Below are 19,118 nucleotides of genomic sequence, written 5' to 3'. Positions count from 1 at the left end.
AAAACCTGAACTGTAAAGAATCCATGCTCAGATAACTGACACTGGCAGCATGGATATCTCTTTTTAGAAAAAAACTTAGAAATTACTGAAAGCAGCGGGTTTTGCAAGAGTAACTTCTGTAATTTTCTTGCTGCATCTGCAATATTATTTTAGTCGTTCCTCTAACAGAAGAGTGCTAAAATGATTTATAGCTCTCCGAAAAATTAGAGAGTTCTCCAATTACTCAGAAGTACAATTACAATGATATAAAAATCAAATGTTCTAGGGAGCTACATTTCAGCTTAAAAATAATTCCGCTCTTCAATGGCTAATTTAAAAAAACAGAATTGCTACTCATTTAAACTGAACTCTATTTTGCGCTGCAAGATTTTCCCTTGCCAATTCTGTGGACTATTTAAACTTTTGCAACATTGCAAAATATTAGACAAAGGCAAAATGGAAAATATGTTACTTAAAGAAAATGCAATATACTATTACATATACAATTCTTCTTTTCAAAACATTTTATTTACTTTTCATAACAATTTTTAATATTGTGAAATGATGGGATCACATATTCTATCAAATGACTATATAGTAGAACCCAAATTTAAAGTTGAGATTCTGGGAAAAATGTTTGTTCTAAAATAAGCCAAAAGTAGTAGGTTTTTACTAGCTATAAAGACCTGAAATAAAAATATTTTTAAATCAAGTTTTGCTGGCAAATCATCTCAAGATACAGAATTCTGAAGGACATGTGTATGGGGCTTCTTGAGTTAACTACTCTTTTTCATCGTGGCTGTCAGATTTTATCTTTTTATTTTTTTAACAAGAAAAGACTTACAAATCTAGGTGGTTGCTTGCAGTTTCGTGGTTCAATTTCTAATGACTTGTTGAACAGGTAATCTGTAAACTCTTTTTCTGGTATCTTCCCCATAGGATTAAGATTTTCAAAGAATTTCTAAAATGAGAGAAGTATCAAAGTTTTTTTTTAAATAAGAATATATGCAGTATTTTAATGATATGCTTATAATTTACTGAGTAAACATCTGCCAATTTCTGAAACTCCTTTTTCCCTGGAAAAATACAATAAAACACTGCCTGAAATAAAAACAAAACAATTCAATGCAAGATATAATCAAATTCAGGATAAGTTTCCTGAGCTGGAAGAAAGACTTCAACTAACCAGCATGTAAAACACGGCCTTTGTAAAATATTTGCCCGTATTTACAACTATTCAATCATGTACAGCACAACAGTGTTAAAGGCCAAACAAGAGCACACTGAAGACCCTCTCTGCCTTAGGAAGATAGCAGTATAGATCTGGAAAGGAGCAGAACACAGCCCGCAGCATAATGGAAGCAAATGTTATGCCAATGTCCTTTTTAGGGGTACTTTGGATGTGATCAGCTCATTAGAAAGAGCAGGAAGAGAGGATGCTGCAGGACAACGACAAGAAGGTCAGAGGCAGGGATGGAGGGAGAAGCTAAGGCCCAAGGCCTGGAAGGAAGGCCTGGCTAGGACTGGACTGGCCCCAGGAGCATAGCACAGTATAAAGCTTCCTAAATGCCCGACAGTGCCCACGTTAGCTGTTTGTGCTGCTGCAGCAGCTGGAGTCTCTGGATGGTAAGTTACAACATTTTCTATTTGTTCTTCTTCCAGTGTGAATACTGTCCATCCTCTGAATTTACTGCACTTCCATTCTTAAGAATACTGCAAATCTTCTAAACCCTTCCAAGATATCCACAACAATTAAAAAGACCATGCAAATAACACTTTACACAACAGTACCATTGCCATTTACTTTTTTATGTAACTATTTTTTTGTGGCTTCCTGATCGCTGCTGTTCACTGGCTGAGATTTAGAGAACTATCCACAAGGTTTGCTTTCTGGAAAGGCTACAATGAGTTGTACCCAGCCATGCTTCCTGAATGTGTACTTAAAGCTATTCTTTTCAATTACTGTTACCTCCACATACAAAAACCTTCCTTTATCTGGCTCCTTGTTTCACCATCTTCCTTTAAATTATCCGAGATTCTCTAGTCTTTGTCTTATCTAAGTATCCATTCAAGCATCCTTTCTCATTTCTAAAGATAATGCTCATGGACACTGGTACATCCCCATGTTGGCTTAACTTTGGCCGTGCTGAATGACTGTTCCTATTTGCACTGAACTACACATCCTCCGATTGTTAGTGGTCAGGAGACGTATGTCAGAAACGTCATTACGTAAGGTCTGAAGCACTAAATGCACTGGACACACACGGAGCATTTTAGTCTAGAAGAAATTGATTTTTCTTCAAAATTTATGGGTTTTTTGTTAGTGTATCTCATTCTCGGTGTTCTATTGCTGAAAAATCTCCCAAATACCAGGCTGCACAACAGTGAGGGGATGAAGACGACCAAACACACGGAATCTAAGTAAGCAAATTCCCAGGTCAGGCTACTCCGCTGTCGAGACACTCTTGTGCCTGCTGCCTCCAGTCAGCCACTACTCCCCCTCATCCAGTGGTCACTGGTCTCATAAGATCAGGTCTAGTACGAGAAGAATATTTGACAATCTTTTGTAGCATGCATTCTTTTCCTTCGCCTATCCCTGAAACAGATATTCAGTCGTTGATTACCCGAATTTCTGGCTCGATCCGTAAGCAGTAAGGCTGGTTTTGATACTGCTGAATTTCTCCTGTAATTTCAGCTACTTTTCTCCTCTTACTGAAGTTAATTAATTCTTTCCCTTGTCTTTTAAGGAAGTCAGGATTCCCTTCTTCTGTCTTCAAAATATTTGTTAGATATATTCCTGAAAAAAAGAAGTGGATTTTAAAGTTTGTATTTCATTCCAAGCCCTGATTTCATTCTTTCTAGTGAATGATAACAATTCTGAGCATAAGCAGATCATTTCCTTTAATGCTCTAACAGTTTATTGGCAAGAACAAATGAGGCCTGCATTTTCATAGGAACAGTATATTATTGAAATAAGATGTTATCTCCTTAATGTGAGATCCAGAGTTTAATGAAACAGCTTCAAGACACTGTCATAATCAGTTCATCAATCTGGAGACAGTATTAAAGTGACGTAATGTTAATACCAACATAAATAATACCAGTAATCTGTATAATAAATTAGAAAACAACTTCTGCATCAGACTCAGCTTAAGAAAGGCAGCACACAAGAGTATAGCCAATTCTGGTGTTACTTACCAAAGAAAGGCACACAGGGTGGATTGATTGACTTGAGCTTAGCTAGGTATTTCTTAAAGTGATCTTGACTTAGTTCTACTGCTTCATCCAAAACTCTCTTTTTTCTTTCTTGAAGTGCCTAAGTTATTGAAGAAAAAAACAGCCATGACAATCTTCTGAACAGCCTGGTTAGCTAAAACAAGATACTTCCATAACTCCCGTCTGCAAACTTAGAAACTGAAATTCAGATGTTGAAAGAACCTCTTTTGTAAATGGTTTCCTCTGAACTACAGTATCACATGAAATCACTCATGTGAATCATGAGGCCACTGTAAACAAACTATTATTTAGTCTATCAACTTACAAACATAATCTTACTCTTTTAATTTAATAAAAAATAAACATTTAATTTTGAGTTTAACTTAAAAGGCCCTGTATGGTCTTTCAAAGACATAAAAATGCAAAACATCTTATTCATGTTTCCTCTTCCTTTCTAGTCAAGGAAGGCACTGCTGCCAAATCCTGGACATTTCTTTTCCTTAGCAAGTGAAAAATGGAGTCACTGCCTGTGTAGTAAATTCTCTTCCTTCTGTTCATCTGAACTGTTTGGTCACCCACTTATTTCAACCTCTGAGAATCTGAATTGTCTGAGACACTTAACTGTGCTTGTGATCAAAGGAAATGCGAGTTTCAGCTACACTGCCTCCCTGCCCTGCTATCCCCACGTTTCTTGTGTAGGTAGGAAGTGCTGCTGCTGAAGTGTTCCAGTACCAGGTTCTCAGCCCTTGGGTCCTCCTCCTTCATACCCATAAAATGCTGGACTGAAGCAACAGGTTCATTTCACACAGGCTAATGAACAACAATCAATTGGGCTGAATACTAATAATAAAACATGTGCTAAAAAGCTCCACTTCCCATTACAAACCCTTTGAAATGCCCAGCCATTTTATATTTTTTCTCACAAATAACTTTAAATATTTCACACTTTTCTTTCAAAAAGGCAAGTGCGACATGGATTTCATTTAACAAGGTGCAATGCACAGCTGTGATGCATTTCTGGATTCTGATTAGGTTCTTTCAAGAACGATGCCTAAGACTTACCTCAAATGTGTGATCTAATCTGTATACTGACACAGAGTTCATTGCACTGACTATCTCCAAAACACCATTGAAATTGTTCAGATCTTGAAAAACCTGCAGGATTTCTATAATCCTACTCAGCACAGCCACTCGCTCTTCAAAGTTCTCTGTTTCCACAATGCACCTAATCAAAAGACATAATTTGAGAAATACTGATAAGTAAAATTTGACATTTTGCTAGCTACTTCTCGTCTGGTGCATAATCATCTCAAGATTCAAGGCAAGAGAATTCAAATAGCAGAAAAATGTTTCTCTGTGAATTTCAACAGGAGTTAATGTCACTACACCAGTAACACCTATACTTACTTTTCAAACCAAAGAGTAAGATTTGTAGTATGACGAATCATTTTCAATAGATTTGGGGAGTTAATTTCCTTATCCTCTTTAGTCCACACACTACCAACAAGTTCAGAAGGCTGTACTGCCCTGTTAATGACAAAGCAAGATGCACAAGAATGTTCAATACACAATCATATGTTCCATGCCTCTATCAAAGATTTTCTTCCCTTAACCATGACTTGACATTTCATAAACAAGACTCAATACAACCTACTGCAAAACAGCTACTTAGAATTATTTTTAGACTGATATTTGAAAACAAAAGAAAATCTATCTGTATCCTAACTGAAATTAACGTTTTTGAGCAAGTATTTTCAGGTAAGAAAACTGCAAAGCAGGAAGTTCAATCTCCTGAAAACAGAAGAAAAAAATCTTAAAAGATATTTTTGAAATATGAAGTTGAAGCACATAAAGCAGCCTGCTGGAAAGGTAGCCTATTTCAGCAGCAAACTTGCTGTCACTGAAGCATGAAAGGACGCTTCATCTGGGAGTTTTACAAGACCTTAAAGAATTTCCACCCAGCACAATGAAGAAGCCATCATACCCTGTGTTCTCACACCAAGGCTAGCTCAATTTAAATTATCACAGGTTAACATCAGAACTAGGAGACAGGAGAGAACTTAAGCACCAGAACAAGAAACTCTTCAGAACTAGATCAGAGTTCCCTGAAAAACCCAGTGCTACAGATGCTGACGTCTCCAAAATCCGTTATTGCTAGCTACGCTAATCACTGAAAAGCAGGATGGACACGTTACTGCGTTTAACAACTGGATCTTTACTATGCAGCTATAAAGAAATGGGTGATTTGGATGAAAATGGGTTATTTCTTACTAATACAACCCTAAGTTTGTTTTTAGTGTGCAGACAATACAAGTTACTATTATCTATGTATTTTAGCGTTCAAATTTCATGGCCTTATTCAGTAATATTGGCAGAAGTCTGATATGGAGATGAAAGCAACATTTTTTTTCTTTTTTGCCTTGCATAGCTTAGTATCAAACAGATGGCAAGGAAACCTCTTTCCTCTCCTTTCTGAGAGTCAGATGGCAAGGAAACCTCTTTCTTCTCCTTTCTGAGAGTCAAGGGGACATACTTCCAACTGATTATATGAATTAGGTTTTTTTTTGTGCTCAAAGAGTCTAAAAAAGATGTATGTTAGCTCAACACCTACCTATAAAGATCAGACTCAAGAAGCGTTAGCTGTCGAGCAATTTCTATTGGATGAAGTGTCATGAGGTCCAGTGTCTCACTGTGCCCAACGCGCCAGATGTGCCACTCAATTGGGGGAGGTGGGCTCTCAAAGGTGATGTTATGACTAATTCCATTTGCTTGAGCTTTCTTTCTCTTGATGATTTTAGCAATTGATTCCACCCACTTCTTCATGGATTTTCCTGCAAAAGAGAATACCAAAAAAAAAAAAAAAAAAAAATCATAACATCACTTTATTTGATTTCTGGCAACTAAATTAATGAAATCAGATAAGCCCTTTTTCAAAATTCTGAATTCTAAAATCCATGGACATATTATAGCATTAATATGGGGGAGGGAAAAGAAAGCAAATCTGTAGATGAACCCATAATATTGCATTTCTGTATGCAAATCAATTAGGTTTGCAGTTCCCTATTTGTTACTTAGGGACACTTGCACCAGCACCAGTTTGCAAATACATATACGTGAGAACCCATTTCTGGACACCCAGTTGTGTTTAACAGCACCTATAGGCAGTTTTGGTGAGACAAAAGCGACCCTGTGTATATGCTGTATTTTACTTTTTCCCTCAACTGCAACCATCTCCGATAGTTTGGTCCTACTAAGGAGTTAAAAAAGACAAGCTTTAAGTGAAAACTTTGCAACATGTTGTACTAGTGCACAGCAGAGCAAAATGATTAGAGAGATACGTATTTACAGTATCACTTCAACATTTACAATACGCAACACAGTGGACAAGATGGGAAGTAGTATCTTCAGCAGCTCAAGGCAAATACCTTTTTAAGAGACTAACCAAAACTGAATTGTTCCTCTCTGGTCAGCAATATTTAACAGAGACCTCTGCAAAAGATAAACTACTGTTCTCTGACTCAGAACTGCATTGCTGAACGGAGAGTTGGCTATCTGAAAAGGTATGTCTAGCATTACCAAGATAACGAGGAAAAATTAAGCTGCCAACAAAGCTGCCCTCCACAGAGCTGCCAGAAGCATCTGCTAGCTCATGAGGGACTACTCCAGAGGAAGTGGTACCAAATGGGTCATGTCTCCTCACCTAGAAGCACAATGATTTTCAGCTAGAACTTTCAGTAAATGGGAAAGAAGTGAGATGGAAAAACTAGCCTCAGCAGCCAGAAGGAATTCTCTTGGAATCCAGAGCAGGGAGGAGGAAGATGACATGCTCAGTCCTAACAAGGCTATGGTTTTCTCAGGCAAGGATGAACATTACTGCCCAGAACTAAATATGCTTAACGCTACTCTAGGTCAAAGCTCACTCAAGTAAATGGGACTCTCAAATAGCTTAATTTAATTTAAAATTATTCATTAAAATTACTCATATGTGTAAAGATATTCTCACACCTAATATCTGTCAGGATTAGACCAGCAGGCTGTGTCAAAATATTGAAGAACAATATAGAGGACTACCAATTACCGTACCTCTTACACTTGAAATAAACGTCTCCAATCTCTCTAGCAACTCCAGATCTCTTTCAAAATCGTAAAAATGGTGTTCTACCCAGTGACGAAAAACATTTAATATTCTGAGAAAGGAGAGAAAAGATAAAAATTATATTTTGTTTTTAAGAACCTCCAAGCTCATCCCATGTAAAGACTGAATGAAGCACAATTCTACAAAAGCCAAGCTATGGATTTGTGTAATTGAGGACTATCAAAATACATGAGGAAGACGAGGCAGAACTAAGACTAAGCATATGCCAATTACCAGAGAAGTCCCCAAAGTTCAGAACCTAATTTTCCAATCTTGGTGTATATATTTAGTTTACTTTTCCTTTTCAATTTAAATAAAGAGTGCTAGTGTTGAGTTGGTTTCAGAAAAGGGAAAAAAAACATCAAAACCAGATAAAAGTATTTCTAGCACAATTAGAAATTAATGCAAGTTTCTGATATACTTTTCGACTATAAGCCTAATTAAGCTTTACCATTTCAGCTTAGAAGCTGTTGCAAGCATATCACCCTTCTTTTACATCTTTTTATTTATACAAATGGTAGTAAAAGATCCAGTGCTTCCTTTACGGACAACACTATAAATTCTCTCATGATTTTTTCTACGCTTTCTTAAACAGCCCACTAATAAATTAGCATCTAGAACTAAACTACAATTGCCCTTGCACGTTCAACTCTTAAGATGAAGTAAAAATACAAAACCTGTTTTGCCTCTTCTTTAGGCAAACAAGCTGAGCTCCTACCTCAGACCTTTACTTATTGGGCTGCATCATACCTCCTTACCTGAACCATAAGCTAAAGTCTCCTACAACTGATTTTCTCTGGGCCACTCCAAAAGAAGGGGCAAGGATGATGAGTTTAACAGAGAGGTTGCAGTCTGACTTGCACAAGGAGACAGCTGCAGTGAGATTTGGCTACTCCTGCCTTATTGCCTCTGCAGGAGCAGCTCCGCTATTCGCAAAGCGCTGCTGAACTCTCACTACTCGCAGCTTGTGATACTAAGGTAAACCAATGCTAACTTGACTTTCCTTTAGATATCAGACTACTGTTTGCAGCGGTTCAGCCTTGTGCGGGGATGGACGGGATGGGACACAAGAATCTCTGAGAGGGACAGAGCAGAAAATCAGTTTTTATCTGACAGGTTTTGCAAGTCAGAGCACTAGAGAAGCTGGCTCGTTTAGCTTAGTCAAATGAAGGGATTTGTATGTTCTCTGTGAATACATTGAGGAATTAAGCACTGGGAAGAGGAGAACTATTTAAGTTAAAGAATAATGTTTATTCCTTGAAAAAATGGCTACTCAGACCATTTAGGCTGGAAATTAATGACAGCTTCCAACCGTCAAAGGAGTGATGTTTTGGAACAAGTTCCCAGTAACAGTAACCCAGACGCTTATCTAATCAGTCTTTGCCTTTGAGTTGTCATGGTAGGAATACTGAAAAAGCAAGAAAGACCGTCTGGTTTGGCTGACTGCATTTCTAGCTTAACATCTCTTCTTTCTCATGCCCTCACATACTTTTAATCTAGCCAAAATGTTACAGTTTCCACCTCTGTGCACTGCACAGCATGTCTGCAGTGTTTTCTGTAAGGTATGGAATAAGCAGTGGAGAGGAAGGAAGGAAGGAAGGAGCATCTACACGTTCCCCACCTTCTTCTCAAATCACAGCTCTCTTCGAAGTAGAGGTCAATGCTACTAACAATAATGGCATTTGCAAAGTGAATATACAACCTAAGAGCTTTAATTCACTTTTTTTTTTAGAACTAGAATACAGTTGAGTGTTTCAAGATACTAGAAACATGTAATGCCTTCTAAATACAAGAGTAACTATAAATCACAAAAGTGTTAAGTAGCAACTTTCAACGTCTCCCATCAAGCAGGCACCTGTAAGGATACTCAGCTCATCAACCATGCCATAAATTAGATTGCCAGAGAGTAGCTAGCAAGATGAAAGATGTCTTAATCTCTCTCTCAAAAACAAAACAACAAAAAAAAAACAAAAAAACAAAAAAAAAAACAAAAAACCACAAATCCTTGAAACTTTGGAATGGGGCACAGGATTCAAACATTTCAAACATAACATACGAAGACTAATTAATGTGCTAAACTGATTCTGGAAATTAGTAGCAGAAACACGGTTAACTGCTGCCTCAGGCTTTTCTACAGGTTACAGTCCCTGGTAACTGATTCTGTCCTCTGTCCTGCTCAGCTGCAGCAGTCAGCAGTGCTGCAGGGAGTTATACTTGTACCATGCTGAGGTCCATTGTGAGAAGGTCCCCAAGCAACTCCAAACCTACCTAGCAGAGGAGGTTATAAAAAATAGCAACAAAAGCAATATAATAATGTACATATGGCAGTACTCTTGAGCCAGTTATGTCAGGAAAGCCCATTCTGTACGAGTTTGTACAAATGGACTCTGTAGGCACCGGCATGTGTGGCTGGAGAAGGAGCTACCAGAAAATAGCTGAGCCAGGCAAAGTATGTGCTAAGAGGCAGTGTGTGAAAGTCTCCCCAGAATGATAAGCCCTGGAGACTAGGGGTCCTTTTGAATCGACAGGAACTGATAAATGCAGAACACCAAGAGCCTGCCGAATCTGTACAAGGCCAAGAGCACACACTGGTATCAAACTTACACTAACGTTGTGCAACTCGGTGATGAGTGATGGCTCTATCTGCTGACAACTACAGCATAATACACATACAGGATTACATGTAGGATACATACAGGATAAACTGCAGGATTAAATATGTATACATTTATATTTTTATATATTTATGAATAGTTATATATTTCCACACACAAACATGCGCCTGATGGAAAAAGGGACCCCCAAAGGACTTTCTGAACATCTGTCTAGAAGACACTGGCATGTCAGTTTAACTCTCCTCTTCTGAACAAACTGCTGTTGCTCCAAACTGGTAATTGTGAATGATTATGTGTGGTGAGGGAATCACTGAAGGTACTCTACATACACTGGCAGTTATCTGCCATTATATTATTATTAGCATCAAGCTGTCATTAACAGCCTCACTAATAAAAGCTGTTCTAATAAATATTTGGCTGTGATCTGTGTCTCTTCGTGACTCAATCCCCTGTCAGGGCAATTCACAACAATTAGCTTCATTCATGCTAGAGACGCTGAATTGTTCTCCAAGTTAGCTTGGTCAGCAAAACCTTGAAGATTCACTGCAGCCTGTTCAACGCGCGGCTTAGACAAGAGTCTCCCTGTCTGTGTGCAAATACATCAACAGTAAAATACCAGCAAGACTGAAAAAATGGGAACAGAGAAACTATCTTCTTAGGGCCTATTAACAAGGAATCCATTCAAAATGCAGTCAGAAATACTTTCAGCTGAACATCTCTCACCCACACCCACTTTACATAGCAGCCATACAGCGTTCTTGCTGGTAGTGGTGATCACGGCCGCAAGCAGTAGAGAACAACAACGGAAATCAGTGTGACTAATCAGAACATGGTTTGGGATATTAGCCTGGCTGCAAACAATGATAAATCCCTACTCGACAGGACAGCAGTCTCCAAAAGAGATTACTGTCTCCAGGAACGGAATATAATCACTGGGCTAAAATCTGGCTCTAACAGAACAAATTTAAAAGCAGATAAACCTGAGTTGTACTGGCTGGACATATTCCTTGCGAAATCGCTTAAGGTCCGCGCTGATAGGCTGCTCCCCTTTCTCGATTGCCAGCCTGTCTGCTTCAGTAGGCTCAGGCTCTGGGATTTCAAATCTATGAAGAGAAGCACCAATAAAACTGGTGGTAATTAAGATAAAACGCAAACTCTTCATGTAAGACATGGAGAGCAATTACACTTTAAAAATTCAGTGCAGTGAAACCAAAGCACTCATCTAACATTCAGTCTGCCTAGAATGCCCTTCCTCCCCTGACTATGAAGTATAAACACATCTAGCTCTCATTCAGATAATTCGCTAGTTCTCTGTTCATCACAAGATGTCTAGACTAGGATATAAGATTTTCAGCTATCTGCCAGCTTGATTAAGTGAAGATTAGAAGAAAGCCCAAGAGCTGCTTTATCATGCTATATTAAAATGTTGTTTACATTAAGAGTCTGTGTCAATTAAACAAACTGCTTATAATATTTTAGTTCTCATTTGCATCAATAACAAGGCATACTTAGATAAGCTATCTTGATCAAATTCAAGCAGTTCAAAAGATTACCACCTTCCAGCTGCGGCATACTGATTATTCTAGCTGATACTTAATTCAGGTAAATAATTTAACAACTTGGAAAAGAAGCAGCTTATATTAAAAACTACTATCGCTATCCCTTTCTAAAACATTACCATTTCATGAACTTCATCATTTTTCATGTTTGCTAAAATATGTATCACATGGCACTGAGAACTTCAGCAGAAAAACAGCAGGTAAGTGAACACAAAACCCTTCAGTGTCTTCTTAAAAGCTGACTGCTGCTTACCTTTCAATCAGTAAACTCAGCAATTCCTGGGGCTTGCAAAAGGAGCGGTATGTGGTGAGGAAAGTACGTACAAAATTAGGATCTGTAAAGATAAGAGTAAGAAAATGACAGAGTTATTTTTTTATTTAATTTCAAACATCAAAAAAGTATGCTCCCAAGAAAAACAGAAGTTTAAAGTGCTGGAAACATATTAATGTTACTGTAATTTAGAAAATACCAGAATTAATACTGCCTGTGTAATTTCCACATAGACCTCCAGTGCATTTCACTGGAGAAGCATTTAACCTCACACACTATTTTCTCTCAAAAACTGTCTCGCAGTCCTAGTACACAGAATGGCCTATGCTCGCTGAATAAGCAGCTATTCTATGCTTTAATAAAGATATGAAAAACATAGTAGAGCTAAGCTATCCACTATCTTGACATTAAAAACACCTACATCGCTCTGATAAAAATATCTTACCTGTTCTTAAAATCCTTGGGCAGAGAGACTGCACGCCTCCCCCGGCCACATCAGCGCAGCGCTCAGCACCCTGCCGCAGAGCAGCCGGGAGCGAAGGCCCCACGCTGCGCGGAGGCCTTATACACCGGCAGTGGTTCAGTAAGTCTCCTCTCCAGCTGCCGCCGCGCCTCCCTGCCGCCGTTTCGCTCTGCCGCAGTAGGTGCGCTAAACGTGAGATGCCTCCCGGCCAGCTACCGAACTCTCAGTGCAGCCCAAATCCACCTTCCCCAGCAGCTTGTGCTGGTGCGTTAGAATTGGGCAGCTGAGGCCCAGACACATTTTCTTTGACCAGCTCTGCTATATTAGAAGTATGCATCAATTCTGGATACTTGTGATTTTATTTCTCAGAGGCATGAGGTATACTTTATATCACTCCCTTATACATTCGAAGCAGAGCTTCCAGAGCCGTCATCCACAACAGCACTCCTCTAAATCAACCCCTGCTGTACTGAGCTCAGCACGCAGGAGGAGGAACAGATAATTTAGTGGCTGCCTGCTAAAAAGCTCTCATCAAATGCATTGATCTGACCAGCAAAACAAGGAGCGAATCCACTCCTCTAACTCAGCACTTGGCTGCTGCAAACCTAAACATTTCCTCTCTTGCTCTACAGTCCCCTGCCTTATTTGAAACCTATCTATGCAAAAAATTACAGCCTCCCTAAATGCAGTCTTGACTCATCTCCAAAGCACAATCTGTCTCGGACACTGAATAAAGTGGCACAGTATATAAACACCATTTGATCATGTAATTAGAGACTACAGATGGATCTGCCTAAAAAAAAATTACTAAGTACTTAACTTTTAATTAAACATAGTTCCACCATTTCCAATTCTGTTCCCTTATTTTTTTAAATTCTGCTTTTTAGTACAGAGCTTCTTATATTGTGAATAAGCAAGCTGATAAACAAACCACTTTACTTTCAGCCAAGACAGGTCACCACTTCGTCCCAAACTTGGTATCACTGCAGCAGACCCCCACACAAGGCTCACAGTGACAGTAAGCTGCTGCTCCGAGGGGCACCCAGCAGCACCCAAAGCTGTCCAGGAGCAAATAAATGCCAAGATGCAGGAAAAGCAGCCTGGAGAAGGGCAGATATCTCCAGCAGTTACAAATACTAGCATGATACCAAGCCAGATCCTTTCGGGCTTCTACTCCCTTTATCTTACCCTACTCCAACCCCCCCGATAGTCACACAACATCTCGACACACGCTTTGGGCTCTTCTCTCAAACCTCCCCTCCCCTTCACTCCAGCCTGAGTTTTGCAACTGCTGTATTTTATGGCAGCAACTCATAGTCCTGTTCCTGTTCATGAGACTTTGTTCAAGAGACTCTTCAATATTCAGTGTGTGATACTTCTCTATATATGTGCACCTCCAATATGGACCTCTTAAGCAAAACATGAAGATTTAAAACTAAACATATATATTAGGTCAAAAATGTGGATTCTGGCTTGTTGGGATTTTGTTTTTTCCGTTCTGCGCAGTCAGCTTACACCAGCAGTCTTCAACATGGGGGCACTGAGTTTTTTCTAAGTAGCATACAGAAGATCAAGTAAAGGACATTTTTTAAGCAGGCTTAAATTCCCTGTAAAGCACTGCTCAATATCTTATGGGATCCACAGAGAGGAACATGCTTGCAAAACAGAAATAACTGTCCTCTCATTCTGTGATAACGCTGCTGAGTTTGCACCACAGCATGGGCCTCTTCTGCCTGTGTCACACTGCAAACACATCTACACTCTTCAGGATTCTGAAGACATTTTTAAAATAGATCTTCCTTTCCCCTGGAACATGCAGCTACTATCTCTGCTCGGCAGGCAGGATCTGCAATTCTTTTAAAATGGGCATGGCTACTCTGCTCTCCAATCTGCGTAACTTCCTTCATGTTATTTTTTAAAGTATTTATTTTTGTAAATGATAGTCTCAAGAAAATAGAAAATACAAGCAATGTGTTACTAAGAGTGGCTCATGGGTTAATTCCAGAAATTAACAACTCTGCATTTGCTGCCTCCACTGCTATCCCCCTTACCAATTGACCAAATTCTGTGACAGTGAGAGAGGTCATTCTGAGGATGAGGAAGAAAGCCTGCTTCAAATAAAGCTAACATTACTGCAAACCAACAATAATCTGAATAGTTAAAAATCATGATTTGACCAAATTACAAAGCCCCTCCAAGATCTGCTGAAAGTCCCTCCACGTGCTGTTAGTTACTGGAGGTGGAGTGACAGGATCTGTAAGTTGTGGCGCTGAACGCCGTGTTTGGAATAAGCACATACAAACCTAAGAGGTAATGCTTTCACTGCAGATTCCCAAAGCTAAAATGGCAAGTACTTGTGCTAAACAACTCCTGAAATTACATGATCAGAACTAAGACTCAAAAACACAGGTTCAATCAGAAAAATGTCGTAAATTCACAAACCACAGAAAGCCATCACATTTCAGAAGTGGATGGCTTGGGGCTCACAGACACCAGATCCATGGGCTACTTACATGCCAAATAGCCACACCAACACTGAACTTTAATGTGTCGTCAATGGAAAATGTTGCTTTTTTATGGCACATAGCTCAACACTAGCTTTAGCTGTCACAGTAAAGTAAAGTGCATGACTCAAAAGACTCATCTGAATATCAGGCCTCGTTATTACCAGACACATTTTGCTTTGTAGTAGTTTAAAAGTTGGTGGACTCTAAATCCCAGACGTTATTTTTAATGTAGCAGTCTTACAAAACACACAACACAGGCCATTACTATTTGGGAAGTTTTACAAAAACTCCACCAGCATCACCACGTTAGCTTTGTTGCATTCCTTCTCAGTGTATGCCTTTCATTCCAAACTTAAGATCTACCAAACAGTTTCATCAATGTTAGTATTTCATGTCACTATTTCTGTTTCAATTTTTGTGGCTTTACAATATTACCACACAGAAGAATCTGAAGAATTCTCACTGTGATTTGCACCTTTTTCAACTGAGGGACTTCTGAAAGTAGCAGGTTGAAGCATAATGAAGACAACCTCCATCCTTTCTCCTCCTCCACACATTCACATAACCTGTAAGAGCACTGCTGCTGTGGCTATCACGGTCTCCAGGTTCAAATGGGGACAGTTTCAGCAGAACACACAGCAGCTCCTAGTAGGCCACTGATACATTTGGGAGTGGGGAAGGGAATCCGTGAGCTTGCAGGCCCCAAGTTTTCTTACGGCTTTTTAGGAAAGCCGCTTGGTCTAATAAGAGATACAGTTTCTCTCTGCAAACCTTGCTTTACATGTAACTATACGCACCCCAAAAGCAAGCAAAAGACAAAAGGATAAATCTCATCACCCATACAAGCCCCATCTTAGAAAATAAATGAATATATATATATTTAAAAAAAATGTAAAAGATACCTGCATACATGTGGTATGTTAACCTTTCAATTAATTTCACAACAGTTCCTCCTTTGATGATAGGAATTCCATTCCTGCTCTGCAAGTTGTCCTCAAAAACAATGTTCTCCTCGGAGTCTTCCACTACAAAACGATACACGCTTGGGCTGGGCAACCTCAGTGGCTGCTCATTTTCCTCTTGCAATAACACTGAATCAAGCATTCTATCCAGTGTACTGCGATACTGGAGGGAAATCAGAGCAGCCATCCAATTACTCTTCTCTTCAGCAGACTTGGCAGCAAACAGGATACTGTTTTCATCTTTAGAAACGAGTTCAAAAGCATATTTATATTCGGATGTGTCATCTTTATCAATAATCTGTATTTTCCTCATAATAATTTTTTCCTTAAGTCTATACTCAGCATTGCTGTAACCAGGAAGCCGTGATTGGCCGTGGTTGGTTTTACAACTGATCATTAAACCATCAAAGAGAAAGATGTGGCGTTCATGTTTGGCTCCTATTTTCGTCAATGTACCTTCCATTATGAACTCATTACAGCACTGCCCAATATCCTTGCCTTCCCAGCCATCGATGTTTTTCTGGATTTCATTCATTTTCTTGATGGCCAAATGCTTGCTCCTTATTTGCCGGTTATAGAAGCGACAGACTGGCTCCCTTAAATGAATAAAAGAAAAAAGTCACAAGGGTGCGTTCCACGCTTGCCATCACAAGAGATTAAAAATCAACTAAATTAGTTGTTTATATCATTATTGCTTTACCCTAAAAATGCCCTAACCAAGTTTACTGTTCCAAATAAATCATATGTACCGCTTTGGCTAAAGGAATACTGGCATTATTCATAGAAGTGGTCTGTGGAGGTTTGGGGCTGCTACTCCACTTACAATAAAAACTGGCATAAAGATATGCCTTGAAAAGCTATCTAATAAGGAAAAAGAAATCATTTCCCTGCCATTTATCTCCCTCTCTGGAAACTTTGGGATATCAGGGAAGTTTTGCGTATTATTACCCTGGCCGACGTCTTGGTGAGTGTTTGCTATAAATACGCTCCATGCTGCACTGGAGATTCAGAAGAGCTGTAATGGCTTGTTTTAAGCACTCCCGATCCTCTTCATCTTCACTGCATTCTTGCAATTGCTATGACATAACAGACATTTTTTTTCAGCTTTGTCTCATTTACGGAAGTGTAGGAAGACTGACAAACATTCTTACACAGTGTTTTCCACAGTTCCCAGTGAAGTCAGTGACTTCAAGTCAACAACAGAAGTACTACTAGAAGCACACTCAGAACTATCCATGCATGTAAACAAAGCAAAGAAATTTGTCAGATATTCAGGTAAAGTCAGTAGATTTGTAGTGGGAGAGAGCAAAATGGAGTTTAGAAAAGAGCCCTTCACCCTTCACGTTACCAAGAGATAATGCTAATTCTCAGATACTGCTTTTCCTGTTCCTTTTACTAACATCCTACTTCACAACTCATAATAATTTTGTTAATCATTTTGAAGATTAAATGCTGTTTCATATAATTATCTACATGTAATATTCCTTCAATTAGCCAATTAATCTCAACATTTCAGAGCAAGACTGAGAGATAAAGTGAACAGGAATCTCCTTTATTTTCACCATTCTAAATTCAGCTAGCTTTAGTACACTCATCTGTTTCAAGAAGAAATGTCAGCTCTGCACTGCAAATTCTGCCACACTAAATGAAGACTGAAATTCAAGGTTTGCTACCAATAGCAAACCGTAAGGACAGTAAAAATCAGCATGCTTCCTTTTTATAAGGACCAGATTTCTCTTTGCCATGAGGCAGAAACTCCTTGAATTAGGAAAATTAACTGGCTTTCATATCATACACATATATTTTAGTAGTATGCTATGAGAAAAGCCTAGGCACAGAGTTCCTCTTTTTGGTTCTTTAAGGCAATTGTTCCAAAAATAAGGATATAAGGAACAGATTTTTCTCATTAATCCTTTTCATGTTTCCAATTGTATGAACTTTTTAAAGAAAATAAAGGCAAACAGATCTGCTGCGTAAAATCAAGATAATATGCCATGCAGTGTTGGATAAACACTGTTTTACCTACGTACTTTAAGAGAAATCTTACTTACAATCACTCAGCATGGCAGAAGCCTTCTTTTCCTTTCCCCACTACGTTCCCTCAGCAAGGATATGTAGCTTCCTCTAAAAGTAATTGAGAGAACAGGATTTGACCAGATTGGCCCACTCCCTTCATATATTTTAAAATACTAAAATTTTTATTTTTCACATGCCCAAACAACCTCTATCTTGCATCTTAGAGAAATTAAAGCTTCAAAGACAAAAAATTTCAGGGGAGTTTATGAGCTGAGGAACAGTACAGGGAAGGGAAAATGCCTACCTCTATGGAAACCCTTCTTTCCCTTAGCAGCAGTCATACAAAATGGAAATGGTTTGAGAAGATGACAAGTGCACAATCCTATAGGTGGGAAAAGCTACTGAGTCTCACAAAATACTTTCTCCTTACATTTTCTGGGTAGAATTTCGCACATGCCCTCTCCAAAACAACAGCTGTGTTTGGGAGGTAACATGCATTAAATGGTATCTGGTTTCCTTTTTTGCATTAAACAAACAAACAAAACAAACCCATGTTGGTCAGGTCCACTGATCAACGGGATCCACCTCTGCAACTTCCTGAAGATCAGCCAGACTACCCGAAGTGTATCTCATTCTCCGTAATCATTTGACCAACATCTACTTTTCCAAATGCCTGTTCTTAACAATCATTATTTTCTGACTAAACAGCAGATGCAAAAGTGCAACATGTTTGCTAGACAGAGAAAATATGCAAATCTTTAGAAATGGGAGAAAGGGGTCCTGCTTTTGCCAGAGAAACATAAGAATACCAGTGGTGATAAACTGAGAGTAACAGCTATTAAACCTAAATTACAAAAAAAAAAAAAAAAAAAAAAAAAAAAAAAAGAGAGAGAGAGAGAGAGAGAGAGATAAAAATAGTAATGAAACATACTAAATACCAACCATTGTACACAGAGAACTAGATACCGCTATTTAGTAGACTCTCAGTACTTTAGAAAGGAAGCTTTTGAACGTATCTGATTTCTTTATTATTGTGTTAAAAATCTAGAGATGAAGTAAGAATTATTTTACCCAACCCTAAACTTCTCTCATGTCTGAACATACTATACAGGAGCAACATCTTCACAAGGAGCTACTTTTGTAATTCATCAAGACAGGGGTTTCTCTGTTGGTATAAATAATTAATTAACAGTGGAAAAGATCAAAAGATAGAATTTGATATATTTTGGCTTGCTTGATAAGAAGCTAGTGAGTCACATGCAAGAATTAGGGATAATCTTGTGTTTGCAAGTCACATGAGAAGGAAGGAGATACTCTCTTATCAGTAAAGGGAAATTCTGGAGCTGAACAGACTTGAACAGAATAGATTTCTCTTTACTTTCATGATTTTAAAGA

At 38.7% G+C, this 19,118-nt stretch overlaps 1 protein-coding gene across 1 annotated transcript in view; it reads right to left on the bottom strand.

Annotated features, from left to right (window-relative positions):
- The window catches only part of SOS2 (SOS Ras/Rho guanine nucleotide exchange factor 2), a 56,171-nt gene that overhangs the window by 5,683 nt on the left and 31,370 nt on the right, over positions 1-19,118 (bottom strand). Inside the window, exons 9-19 of the mRNA XM_062577788.1 lie at positions 16,656-16,783; positions 15,648-16,303; positions 11,758-11,839; positions 10,926-11,048; positions 7,279-7,382; positions 5,807-6,026; positions 4,603-4,722; positions 4,258-4,420; positions 3,178-3,295; positions 2,604-2,776; positions 824-940 (exon numbers count right to left, since the gene is read on the bottom strand). Of these exons, the coding sequence (XP_062433772.1) occupies positions 824-940; positions 2,604-2,776; positions 3,178-3,295; positions 4,258-4,420; positions 4,603-4,722; positions 5,807-6,026; positions 7,279-7,382; positions 10,926-11,048; positions 11,758-11,839; positions 15,648-16,303; positions 16,656-16,783 (2,004 nt within the window). The remainder of the gene's footprint in view (positions 1-823; positions 941-2,603; positions 2,777-3,177; positions 3,296-4,257; positions 4,421-4,602; positions 4,723-5,806; positions 6,027-7,278; positions 7,383-10,925; positions 11,049-11,757; positions 11,840-15,647; positions 16,304-16,655; positions 16,784-19,118) is intronic.

This window comes from Rhea pennata, chromosome 5 (assembly GCF_028389875.1).
Source record: "Rhea pennata isolate bPtePen1 chromosome 5, bPtePen1.pri, whole genome shotgun sequence".
NCBI lineage: Eukaryota > Metazoa > Chordata > Aves > Rheiformes > Rheidae > Rhea > Rhea pennata.
The sequence above is the reverse complement of the archived record's forward strand: the minus strand, read 5'-3'. Positions and strand labels throughout refer to the sequence as shown.